This window comes from Erpetoichthys calabaricus, chromosome 14, assembly GCF_900747795.2.
Source record: "Erpetoichthys calabaricus chromosome 14, fErpCal1.3, whole genome shotgun sequence".
Classification (NCBI taxonomy): Eukaryota; Metazoa; Chordata; class Cladistia; order Polypteriformes; family Polypteridae; genus Erpetoichthys; species Erpetoichthys calabaricus.
Window position 1 is genome coordinate 92770999 of NC_041407.2, and position 12849 is coordinate 92783847.

At 38.4% G+C, this 12849-nt stretch overlaps 1 protein-coding gene across 1 annotated transcript in view; it reads right to left on the reverse strand.

Moving 5' to 3' along the window:
* The window catches only part of cdk12 (cyclin-dependent kinase 12), a 40512-nt gene that overhangs the window by 2846 nt on the left and 24817 nt on the right, over positions 1-12849 (reverse strand). The window contains exons 6-13 of the mRNA XM_051919073.1: positions 9111-9300; positions 8952-9008; positions 6836-6937; positions 4155-4232; positions 3865-3981; positions 3640-3771; positions 3321-3547; positions 2777-3202 (exon numbers count right to left, since the gene is read on the reverse strand). Coding sequence (XP_051775033.1) covers positions 2777-3202; positions 3321-3547; positions 3640-3771; positions 3865-3981; positions 4155-4232; positions 6836-6937; positions 8952-9008; positions 9111-9300 — 1329 coding nt within the window. The remainder of the gene's footprint in view (positions 1-2776; positions 3203-3320; positions 3548-3639; positions 3772-3864; positions 3982-4154; positions 4233-6835; positions 6938-8951; positions 9009-9110; positions 9301-12849) is intronic.

Sequence of the window (12849 nt, forward strand, 5' to 3'; positions counted from 1 at the left end):
GTCATGTAGACCCCTGAAATTAAATTACAGCTGAAACACACAGCTCACTGTAAACACTAATGTACGTGGCAACACAGTTAAGTTTATCATCAGTCATACAAATTTCTATCAAGGTAAAATTTTCATAAATAACACTGTATATTATATATCCTTTATAGCACAAGCTATCACATCTTATTTATCAGTAGGACTTATTTTTTAAACAGAAATGTAATTTATTTAGATGGTGCCTCCAGATCTCAATTCACTTTGTTGCAAACTACTAATACAGTAGCTTTAAATTCTCCCTGAACTTTACATATTATAATGCACTTGATTACATATATGTTGATTCAGACATTTTTCCCTTACCTTAAGTTTACCTGTTTCAAAAAAAAAAAAAAAACACACATTGACACCCAGCATTCAATATAGTACCAGCAGAGCCATGTACAGTTTTTACACCATTAAACTGCTAACTCACAAAAAGTCATCTGTTTGACCTGTTATTGAGACTGCACTATGTAAGCCCCCTCAGAACTGTTCTGTACTACAAATTGAATTTAACTGTTTGAGTAGTATAGCTTAGCTTAGCAAATGTCATTCAAAACAACTTTTAGTCGAAGGATATGTCAAACTTAACAACTGAAGTTGCTTATCTGATTGCCCCTTTTTCTGATAAGATGAAGCCAGTGCTGCACAATGAGTTTACAGGTACAGCAAGTTCAGCCACAAACTCTGACCTTTTTTTTCTATTCTGTTGTGGTATATAAAACACAAAACATCAGAAGCCCGCATTCTTTATTCTTCGTTGATGCATACAGTGTACGTCCAGGTGAGCACTCACTGGTTGTCAGCTCTCATGCATAAACAGATGCCCCCCTATCACTTAGGACAAAATAAAACCTGTTCGACTTTGTAGGAGGGAATTATCAACTAGCTGGATTAAGGCAACGGATATGTCACACTAAGTGACCGAAGGTAACTGGAGTGCACCATAACTGCCTCCAACTCTTCAACATTGCATGAATGAAGTCTATGGCAGAAAAACGGCGTAGAAGTCATGTAATGTGACATGGCCGTTACTTGCATCGTCTTATTTGTTGTGTATTCTGTCTGTCCCATGTATGATTATATTTAAAGTGTTTACTGGTATTGCTTTAATGATCAGTCTGAAACCTTAAACTTCTGTAGCACCATCAGAAAATATACCATGGGATAACAAGGTACTCAGTCCATTCCAAGTCCACAAAGCCCACATAGACAGATTTGGCAAAATTGCATGACGTCAAATATCTTGTATATTGTTCTAGAGCCAGGGCGGATTCCATATTTTCCTCTTGGAATGGACATTCAATTGGACAGTTTCAGTGCATGTTCTCCCTGGATAAAGTATGCATTCCCAGGGAGGATGGGTAGTGCAAATAGTTAAATAGTTGGAACAAATCCTCATGTTCTCATTTTTAAAAACAGGGACCACCAACCCCTTTTTTGGGCCTTATGTGACTTTCTTCCACACAACATTGAGGAGCCATGGTAACTGCCAAGATAGATCCACAATAAATGACATACTTTATATTTTTAACACTTCCAAACAAATCTCATTCACTCCTATAGAATGCCACTATGAAGCTACTTAAATTCATACAGCAACCTCAGTCACAGAAATGAACCAAATTCCAAATAATGCTCATTTAAGCAGGATAATCCTTAGAACTAGCTTATTTCATCACTTGAATGCAATCAGCCACTTTATGATAAACATTTCCACACTCTTGCCAAATTGAGACCGTGTAACAATTTGGTATACATCTCCTCAAATTACTGAACGACTTACTTTTAGAAAGAAATAAGTGAATATTGTCAAATGTTAAGTCTGAATGTATATCTATGTAAGATGAGGAACACACACCTTAGAGTATTCTAAAGAGAATTACCAAGTTGTAATACTAAAACTTCTATTTCTACAGCTGTAATTAAAGGCATACTTTACCCAAAATATGTTACTTACCCCATGTACCTTGTAGTGATGGCTGAGAAAAAAGTTTAATCTGATAAAGCAAGCTTCAGACTGAATAAAAGTCTATGGTGACCAACATTGGATGACAGTAATTTCAAAACATTCATGAAAAAAAGCTCATGTTATTTGTGTCTAATAGTCCATGTCAGGTCTTCCAGTTGTATGGTCACAACATCCCAAACAGATTTACTTTTACTAAAAAATTGTTACAGTAAAAACATTACTCTGGAAAAAGCTTGACTTAATATTTTAGTGTACTTACATATGTATCAGATGTGAGCATAAATGACTAGATGACTTGAAATGTGGATTATGTGGCATGAGTTAACATGAATTTTTTTCTTTTCCAGTCACCACTACAAACTACATGGTGTAACAAAATTATAAAAAAACATTGTTGGGAGGAGTATTCCTTTAACTGATCTCATCTGCCATTAAAGTAAAAGTGCAGATACACAGGCAAATCATTTGATGGTGGAAGAGGGGTTGCCAATTTTGTTTCGTCAAGTTTTCCAGATATTCGTATGATGTGTACATTTACACAAAATTCATTTTACTCCCCAATTCAACACACACATCTACCTATCCAAGGATCCTCTAACCAGTATTTAAACTCAATTTCACATAATGCAACCGGAAACTACCCAATATACTTAAGAAGAATAAAAAAAGTACTAAACTTATAAAAATCTACAGAGCCTCTCAAAACTAAGTTTCCAAGAGAGACAGATGCTTAATTGTGTAAGATGGAGCAAAAATGAATTGTAATAAACTTGCCCTTCCGGTCATTGGCAGTCATCAGTGATGCTTCTTCTAACTGTACACCATTGCTTTCATCGGCTTGTTCCATTGCTTCCTGTGGTTTGATCAGTTGTCCTAGCAGCAAAGCCAAGAGACTGGACAAGTCTTCCTGATTGGCAGGATTCTCAGTTAGTTCTACAGGCTCCAAAGTACTGGGCTGTGTTGGAACTGGCTCTGTAGCCAGCTCTTCCATCTTTTGTTTCTCTCGTTGCTGATTAGATGCTTCAGTGAGTGCAGATAGTGACTGTGTGAGCATCTCCAATTGCTGTTGTGTTTCAGGGTTTGAACCTACATTGAGCAACTGAGCCATCTGTGGCAGACTGAGGTCTGTTTGTCTCTGAAGAAGATTTAGCAAGACAGCCATTTCATTATGATTAAGCTGCCCAGCAGCTTCTCCTAGACCTGGAAAAATATGGAACACTTTAACTTAATAATCTTATTAATGTCTATATTTTTAAATGATATAAAAAAGCAGCAAAACATATCTTCGCTTTATAACATACAATTAAAGTACATTTACCAACAAGTTCTTCTGCAGCAGTTCCTGACTGCGCTGGGTTTCCTGAAGATGCTGGTGGCGGAGCACTCACTGGGCTGCTGTGTGCTCGGCTATTTTCTGTGCTCACCAATGGTAGAAGCTCTTTTCGTGGCAGTTTCGGCATAGTAACATCCTCACTCACACCACTCTGTCTCTGACGTCTGCGTTTTTTGCTCCATAGCTCGTGGCAGTCCTGCCAGTGTGGTAGACTATCCGAAAATAGAAAGTGTTGATTAGGATCTCATCGGCAACTCATTAAAGGTCCCTAATAAAAGAATCTGTGTCTACATCAAGGACTTACTCTGGGGGAGCCATTTTGCTTGGTTCAACATTGCATAGAAAGTCACTTTGAAGCGCCTGCTCTGCTGTGCAGCGCCTCGCAGGATCAAGTGTTAGCATTCGATCAAACAGGTCCAGGGCATGGGCCGGAAGGCTAGTTGGATAAACAGAATTAGGATAAGTTGCTTGGGGGTGGGGGATAGGAAGATAAACTAAATTAGCTCATATGAAATAATTCATAACATACAAGGAAAATTCTTCTCGTAGGCGTCGTCGATACTGCTTCTTTGGCTTCATTGTGTTAAAATATGGCAACTTGATCACATCAGGCCACACTGCAGGACAAGGACTTCCACAGAGGCGACTTGATATGTTTAGGGGTAAAGAAAGAAGATGGTCAGATGCATATGGGCACTTTAAACAAAACGGTTGCAGACAACTGCATGCCATTATGAGAATCTAAATGCTGACGCTTTTCTGCAGAATATTAGAAATTCTATCCAAGATCAGACCAATCAACTGAAATTTAGACAATACCTGATGAGTTCAAGCTGGGGCAACTCCTGGTTGGCCTGAAATATTGGCTTCTTAGTAAACAGCTCCCCCAGAATACACCTGCACAGAAATGTAAAATTTTTTACAAAGTGATTCTATTTAAATCATTCGGACAAAAAGCTAAAATCGCAACCACTGTGGCAAAAAGACAGTGTCTTAAAGATAGAGTGAATAGTATTAAAGGAAAAAAGTACTTTCATTCATCTTGCAAGTTCACTTAAAAAATATTCCACACAATTTTTTTTTTTTTTTTGATTTGTTATTAACCCATGTAGGTCATAGTGACGGCAGAGATAAATAATGTCATGTTTTCGTATTATAAAGAGTAATGTTGATCTGTGCTGTACAAATAATGTGAAAAAAGTACATTGAAAAAAGAAAAGTCTTGTTACTCATGTTGTATGATCCACATGTTCATTATCCAATTGAATGCTCAAAATGCATGCATTTTTTGCTGAAATTTTATTTCGATTTGAAGACAGGGTTCTTGACCAATGAATGAGGTGCAGAGGTGGGTCTTCAATTCAAAAGTACAGAATCACGGGAATGTGTTTTCCTGTTTACTATGTGTGGGGAAGCATAAAGAAAAAGTAGGTAATATCTAGCATATAGGTTAATAAATATTTTTATGACCCTACTAAATCAGATAACATTTTTGTTAAGCAATTTGTGGTGGGGATGGGGGAGTAAGCTAAAGTGAACCAGGTGTGAGTAGGGGCATTTACATTCTTTTAGTATGTATCAGTTTACAAGCCCATTTTCCCAGGAAGAAAGCCAAACTGGAGGGTACATTTGAAAAGGCAGTTTGTGCAAGTAATGGTCCAAATCATAATGAGGGAGTTGCCTTGTACCCAATGGTCCACATGTACAGTATACCAAGGAAGTTGGACGAGTATAAAGACAAGGCTCATTGTCCCTCTAAGTTGTTTCCTTTGTCAGTCTTCCCTCTAAGCACTACTAATGTGGAAGAGGTACAGTCTGTGCCAATCCATGCAGAGACCAGACAGACAGACAGACAGATATATATATATGATGGATCCAGACAAAATACTGAACAAAATAAGATGGCATACCCGCTAGTAGCATGTCATCCAGGTTGTATTAATATTATTTTACCAACACATTTCTATTCTGCATCCTTATATTTTAGGCATATTCTCTTTATCACTAAATTAGGTAATTTTCTGTATTCTGCCTATTCTAGTATTGTATCTTGTTTCCTCACTTCCGCCTTTTGTAGTACTTTATCTTGTTGCCTGAGGACAAGGGTACAATAGTTAACATAACATATGTGGGCTAAAGGCTGGCATTTATGCATTCTGATAAAGTCTACATAATAAGGAGTACAAAAGGGGAAAACAGGGTAACCTAGGAATCTACCATGACACAACACTATGTATGCTGCCTTTTCTGGAAATAACTGTTTAGGATATTTGAGCAAAAATGCACGTGTTTTACAAGTTTTCAGCATTTGACTGGATAACGTATATGTGGATTACGCTGCACGAGTAACCTGAGATTTTTTTCCCCACAGACATTTCTCAGATCTTTTGCTGCTGTTGCCATTAGGTAACATTACATCAAACGTTTTTCTCTTGTTCTGCATGAAAGCAAGAAAATACATTTTCTTGGTCATCACTACAAACTACATGGGGTAAGTAACAAGTAAAATAAATAAATTAAAAACTGGGTGGAGTATTCCTTTAAATTCAGACTCACTGAGCAGACTGTAAAAATGCACATTTAAAATGCAAAAGGCTACCTAATTCAGTTAAAAAATTGTAGACAATTCTAAAAATAACAACCTTGACTCAATGGAGCATTTTGCTTATTGGTGTGACTCAGTTCCTTGACAATACACATTTTAAATAAATACATTTTTAAATTACAAGGCCTAACAGTACAGTAAACACATAAGTACATGTAGCTTCTGAATCACTCATCCAGTACTTACAGGTATGCTCACTACCATCCAGGTCCCACTTATTTTTACCAGAGGACTATAAATGGAGATGCTGGCTAAAAGACATTGTAAACTGTCATCAGGAGTTGACAACCAGCTTGTGTTACTTGTGCCTCATCTCAATCATCTGGAAAGAAGGGTGCCCCAAGTTTTTGTTTAACAGAATTCAAACTAAGAGTTCAGTAAACAACATTTTGAGCTTTAATATCTGCACAATTACTGACTTACTACCTTTAATGACTTTTACATTTAAACTTTTCTTCTGTTTCTGTTATGGCTTTGGGTCTGTCAGATCTGCTCCTGCCTAGTATTTCTTCTAGTTTCCAAGTTCCTTTTGATGGTGTAGGAAACTGTACTCACTGACATCTCAGCTTTTTTGGAATTTCTCCAATAGAACTACACTTTTAAAGACTATAATGGTCGGTCTTGTCTATTAATAGCCTTTTCCTTGCAATTATGATAGCAATAAACACAATTCTTCAGACAGTGTAGCAACAGTTTCTTCCAATATTGGTTCTACATAGACAGAGGGTTTGTAAGTAATCAAAAAAACCTGGGACACCTGTTGGAATTGCTGGCATCAAGGTGGGTTTAGACCATGGTGGGAGGAAAGATTTTTGGTAAGAAGACTACTGCAATTGTAGCTAGGGTTTAAACAAATTCATTTTAGATGCCAACCAGCACAATTCATCACACTCACCCACAGCTCCAGACATCAATGGCTGGAGTGTACCTCTCCTCTCCCAGCAGAAGTTCAGGTGGCCGGTACCACAATGTAATTACTTTATTGGTATATGGACGACTAAATAAAAAGAACAAAAGATAAAAAGGAATCATCTATGTTGAAGGAACTATTATATATATTTATTTAAAAGTATGCATGAGAGACTTCTAATACTTCAACGTAAAAAAAAAAAACAAAAAAAAAACATCTACACACCCTAGTGCATATACATGAAAAGGAACAAAAAAAAAAACATTTTACATTTATATACAAAATATATATTTTTAGATGTCCTGTGTAGGGCCGTCTAATTCACTGATATACGGTCACAATTCAATTGGTCCTGTTTCTATTCAAAGTCTACTTGGGAAAATTGGTACAAGTTTATAATTAATTTGATTATCAGTTGTATAACCCAGCGTTTCCAATGTGAAAAAGTGAAAGGTGGAAATGTAAAAACTAAATACAAATTATACAGGGTGAGCCAAAAAGAGGTACCACATTTCAAACGTTTATTTTATTAAAAATCTACAAAATAAAATAAATTTCATTACGACACAAGAAAGGGTATACAATAGATTTTTCTTTCACTGTTTTAAAAATGATGTCTTCAAGGTGGTGGCCATCATTAGGGATACACTCTTCGAGATGATTTGTGAATGGTCGCATGACTCGTTCGGCCATTTCAAGGGGAACAGTGGTGATTTTGTGGCGAATAGCATCTAAGTGCTTTAAGGTTTTGAGGTCATTGTAAGTATACCTTTGACTTGAGATAGCCCCACAAGAAGAAATCACCCAGAGCGAGATCAGTCGAACGTGAAGGCCACCCAACATTGCTGCGGTAAAAAGTAAGGGCCTACAATGCCAAATTCTGCAACGGCACACCAAATTGTAACATGCTCACTATTCAGGGGTCTTTGATGAAGTTCACAAGGATTGGTTTCAGCCCAATAGCTAAACTTTTGCTTATTTATGCAACCATTCAAATTGGAATGTGCCTCGTTGCTGCACATGACGATAGCATCTCGGTGAAAGGTTTACAGAATGTTTGCGCACAACGTTCTACGGCTCTACCAGTCTCTCTAAAGACAATTACTGCACCATTATTTTCTATGGATGGAAATTAAGGTTCTCATGCAAAATCCTCCTCAAATATGTGTTGCAAATGCCTAAGGCAGAAGGCATCTAAGAGACTGCAAAATTGATGCCCTTACACCTGGGATGTTTTCAGGCATTTGTACAGTCCGAGGACAGCCTGGGATTTTTCTATTCAATGTTGTACGTCTGTTTAAATTTAGCCATCCACTGAAGAATTGTTTTCCAATTTGGGATGTCCCCGGGAATGCTGAAGTGCGTTCAGAAGATGGGTTGCGTAGTGATGATGGATTAGTTGTTTTTGAAGAACACTTCGACAGCGAAAGCACGTCAACTAACACTACTACTACTAACTAGCACGTCAACTAACTACAAGGGATCGCCTATCAAAAGGACCCCCCACCCCAACCCACTCGGCTGTCTCTACCTCATGCAATGACCTTGAGATATGTGGTACTTCATTTTGGCTCACCCTGTATATTACCAAATTATCCCCTAAACTTGCTGCATTTAGTAACTATTGTTAGCACTGGAAAGAATCTTTGTATATAGTGTTCTTGGTTTTGTTTACAAGTTTAAAGAACCCCAAATTGCAATAAAAACTCCAGATATAAATCAAAAAATTGGCTACATGAAACAATCTGTACTCTCACTTATCAAGATTCAGTTTGCTTTTTGAATGGCACTGACTACAATCCCTACTCTGCTAGCACAATGCTATACTGATCCAAGCAAGTATTTTGCTTGTGCTGCCCACAATATACCATTTTAGGCAGAATCTTTGACAGTCAATTTAATGATTTTTTTTTTTTTTTTTGCCTATGAACACCATCAACAAATTTATTACCAAAGACTGTTTTCGATTAGCATTTACTTTAAAGACACAACTAATTTCAAATAGATTAAGATAGTTATAGCCATTTCTCTACAAAAACTAAGTCTCCTAAAAAGCTAGCTTAAAAAAAAAAAACAGAAAAAAAATACATTCCACACACACCTTTCTTCTGAGTTGTAGAGGCGAGCTAGACCAAAATCTGCCAGTTTAATCTGCCCCCTAAAAAAGTAAACAAAACAGCATTAGTTGGCATTAAAAAAAAAAAAAAAAAAAAAAAACACAACTATACAGTATCAAGCTTGACATCACAATAAACATTACCTATTGTTCAGTAGTATATTTGAACACTTTATGTCTCTGTGCAAAAAACTCTTTTTGTGGCAGTAGTCCAACCCTTCCATCAACTGTCTCATAAAGCTCTTGATGTGTTCTTCTGAGAACTGCACGAGACCAGATTCCAGCAAACCCATCAGGTCATGATCCATATATTCAAACACTAAGTAGAAGGCACCTGTGGACAACCAGAAAACAAGTTTATATAGTGTCGTCTTCTTCTTGAGAAGCAACATATTTGGATGTTACCAAAAACCATGGATGTGTCCAAATGTTTGTATCATTAGTAAAAATAGCTACACAGGACAGGTTGACAGACGAGACTAGATAGGAGTCCCCGTGTACTATGATGTTTGCTGAGGACATTGTGATATGTAGCGATAGTAGGGAGCAGGTTGAGGAGACCCTGGAGAGCTGGAGATATGCTCTAGAGAGGAGAGGAATGAAGGTCAGTAGGAACAAGACAGAATACATGTGTGTGAATGACAGGGAGGTCAGAGGAATTGTGAGGATGCAGGGAGTGGAGTTGGCGAAGGTGGAAGAGTTTAACTCTTTTAGGGTAGATGTCGACTTTTGTCGACAGGAGGGGTTGAGGGCGAATATCGACAAAAGTTGACATCCAGGGATAGAGGGCGACAATCACCTGTTAAAGGCGACAAAACTCACTGTCACGTCACAGGCATTCCCTCTGTGCTTGGAGGAATGCTAGACTCGTTGACTCAGCAACTAATCCTTGCGTGTGCATGAGTTGCGAAATGTAAACAAAAGCAAGATGGCATCGATATGTTACAAGGGAGCAAAGCGAGTGCAGAAAAGAAAACACTCGGCAGACGATGTTTTGCACATTATCGCTGAGTCGGACTCTGATTTTTCAGAATCGGATTTCATTGACAGTGATCAGGAGATCGAGCAAGAGAGTGAGAAGCCGGCATCAGCTGATCAGACACCAGCCGATGCCACGCCAGCTGAGCGCATTCGCGCAGCCAATGCACCTACGGCAAGGTTCGTGTGGGAGGATACCCAGACATTGATCCGTGGGAGCAGAACTGGCTACTGGACTTCACAAGACAGCATGGGTTGCTGTTGGACATGACAGATTACCAGCCACTGGACTACTTCAGGCTGCTCTCTCCTGATGCTGCTTTTAAGCTACTGTCAGACGAGACAAACAGGTAGGCAGAGAAATTTTTTGAATCGCGGGCTGCGCTTGCATTGCATTCTCGTTTTTCAAAGTGGAAACCCACAACAAAAGACGAGATGAAGGGCGTTGTGGCATTACAAATAGAGATGGGACAGAACTGGTGATATAACTTCAGGGAGCATTGGTCCAAACGTGCTTTGTCCCCAGGTGGCTTTGGACAGGTTATGCCACATGATGATAGGTACATGATGCTGCAAAGTTTTATTCACTTCTGTAATAAACAGAAGCAAATCCCAAGGGGTGAGCCAGGCTATAACGCCATGCATAAAGTTCAGCCCCTGCTTGACATTGTGGAACCAACATAGACACAATTTTATCAGCCTGGCCGTGATTGGTCTGTGCATGAATCTATGATAAAATTAAAGGGACGCTTTTTTTCTGCAAATATATGCCAGACAAGCCCACAAAGTATGGCATAAAGGATTTTGTACTGGCAGAAGCAAACACTGGTTTCTGCCTGAAAGTAATTACATATACAGGAAAGTATTTTTTTCAAAGAGAGAACTGTCCCTTGACAAGTCAGGTTGTGCTGGAGCTGCTTCAGGGCTATGAACATTTGGGTCATGTTGTGTACATTTGGACAATTTTTATACAAGCCCAGAATTGTTCATGGAGCTACAGAGCAGAGGAATTGGAGCTTGTGGCACTGTGAGGGTGAACAGGAGACACATGGCTTCACAGTTGAAGCCAAACAGGCTGAAGATGAAAAGAGGTGACAATACGGTTTTCATGCAGGCAGAAAGCTTGGTGGCAGTGGCATGGCACGATGGCAAACGGGTGACTTGTCTCTCTACAGTACACACCAACAATATATGTGAGAAAGTGCAGCAACAGACAATTGAAAAGTAGGCACCAAAGCAACACATACTGTAAGCAGTGCAATGTGGCAATGACTGAAATTGGCTGCTTTGAGCGAGATCAGACTTTGCAGGACTTTGCTGTGTAAAATGTATGTGATATGCATGTGAAATCATAGAGTATGCAGGCTCATACAACATGCAAGAAAGTAACATTTGTCAAAAGTAAACATTTTTTGTTGATTTGATATGTTAAACAATTGCTTTGTGATCTTTTTTAAAAAATGTTAGTTTTTGGAAAAGTATTCAGCATTGGGAGAAAAGAAACAAAAAAAAATTAGCCTTAAAAGAGTTAAATACTTGGGATCAACTGTACACAGTAATGGGATTGTGGAAGAGAGGTGAAAAAGAGAGTGCAGGCAGGGTGGAATGGGTGGAGAAGAGTGTCAGGAGTAATTTGTGACAGAGGGGAATCAGCAAGAGTGAAAGGGAAGAGTCTACAGGACAGTAGTGAGACCAGTTATGTTATATGGGTTGGAGACGGTGGCACTGACCAGAAAGCAGGAGACAGAGCTGGAGGTAGCAGAGTTAAAGATGCTAAGATTTGCATTGGGTGTGACAAGGATGGATATGATTAGAAAGGAGTACATTAGAGGGTCAGCTCAAGTTGGATGGTTGGGAGACAAAGTCAGAGAGGCGAGACTGCATTGGTTTGGACATGTGCAGAGGAGAGATGCTGAGTATATTGGGAGAAGGGTGCTAAGGTTAGAGCTGCCAGGGAAGAGGAAAAGACGAAGACCCAAGCGAAGGTTTATGGATGTGGTGAGAGAGGACATGCAGATGATGGGTGTAACAGAGCAAGATGCAGAGGGCAGAAAGATGGAACAAGATGATCCGCTGTGACAACATCTAATGGGAGCAGCCGAAAGAAGAAGTAAAAATAGCTACACAAAAAACTGAATCCCAATTCTTGGCATATCAAGAGCTGCAGTGCTTGAAAACCTTGCCTAAGCAATGAGAATGTTGAGGGAGTGGGGCAAATCAGCTTTTAACTATTAAAATAGACATATGCTACCGATATTTAAGAATGCATTTCTCTACAATCTAAGAATATTCCAAATATTATTGTTTCTGCAAAAATAAAACTCAAAATGTTAATGACATTCATATATTTCAAAAGACAATAAAAAAAAACAAAATGAGAATATTTAGTGCGTTAACCCAAACAATTGCATTTTTAAAACAAAGCAGCAAAAATGGTAGTTTCAGACTTTTTCGGGAAGGCTTTGTTAATCGAAAATGTACTCAAGTAAGTTACTCCTACATTTCTGTCCGCATTTGATGACAGAAAATAAACACATGACGATGAAATTAGGGAGATATCTTTTTTTTTGATAGATTATACTAAACTGAAAGCAAAAATATGGTAATAAAATTCAATCAAAGCATTTAAAAGTCTGGATGTATCGAAAACAGTAATCAAACCATTAACATGCAAAAAGTGTAAAAGTTTTCACATATCTCTCTATTATAATAAAAAATTCCTGGGACGAGACGAGACTTCTTCAGAGAGATACTTTCTCGTCCCACAAGACAAGACTCTGTGCCAATAGATTTAACCACACCCAGGGCCGGAAATAAAAGACAAAGAGTAGATGACAAAATAGAACGTTGTAAAGAATTCAAAAACGTTGGCGCAATACACATGCAGAGCAGGTTAGAAATAATG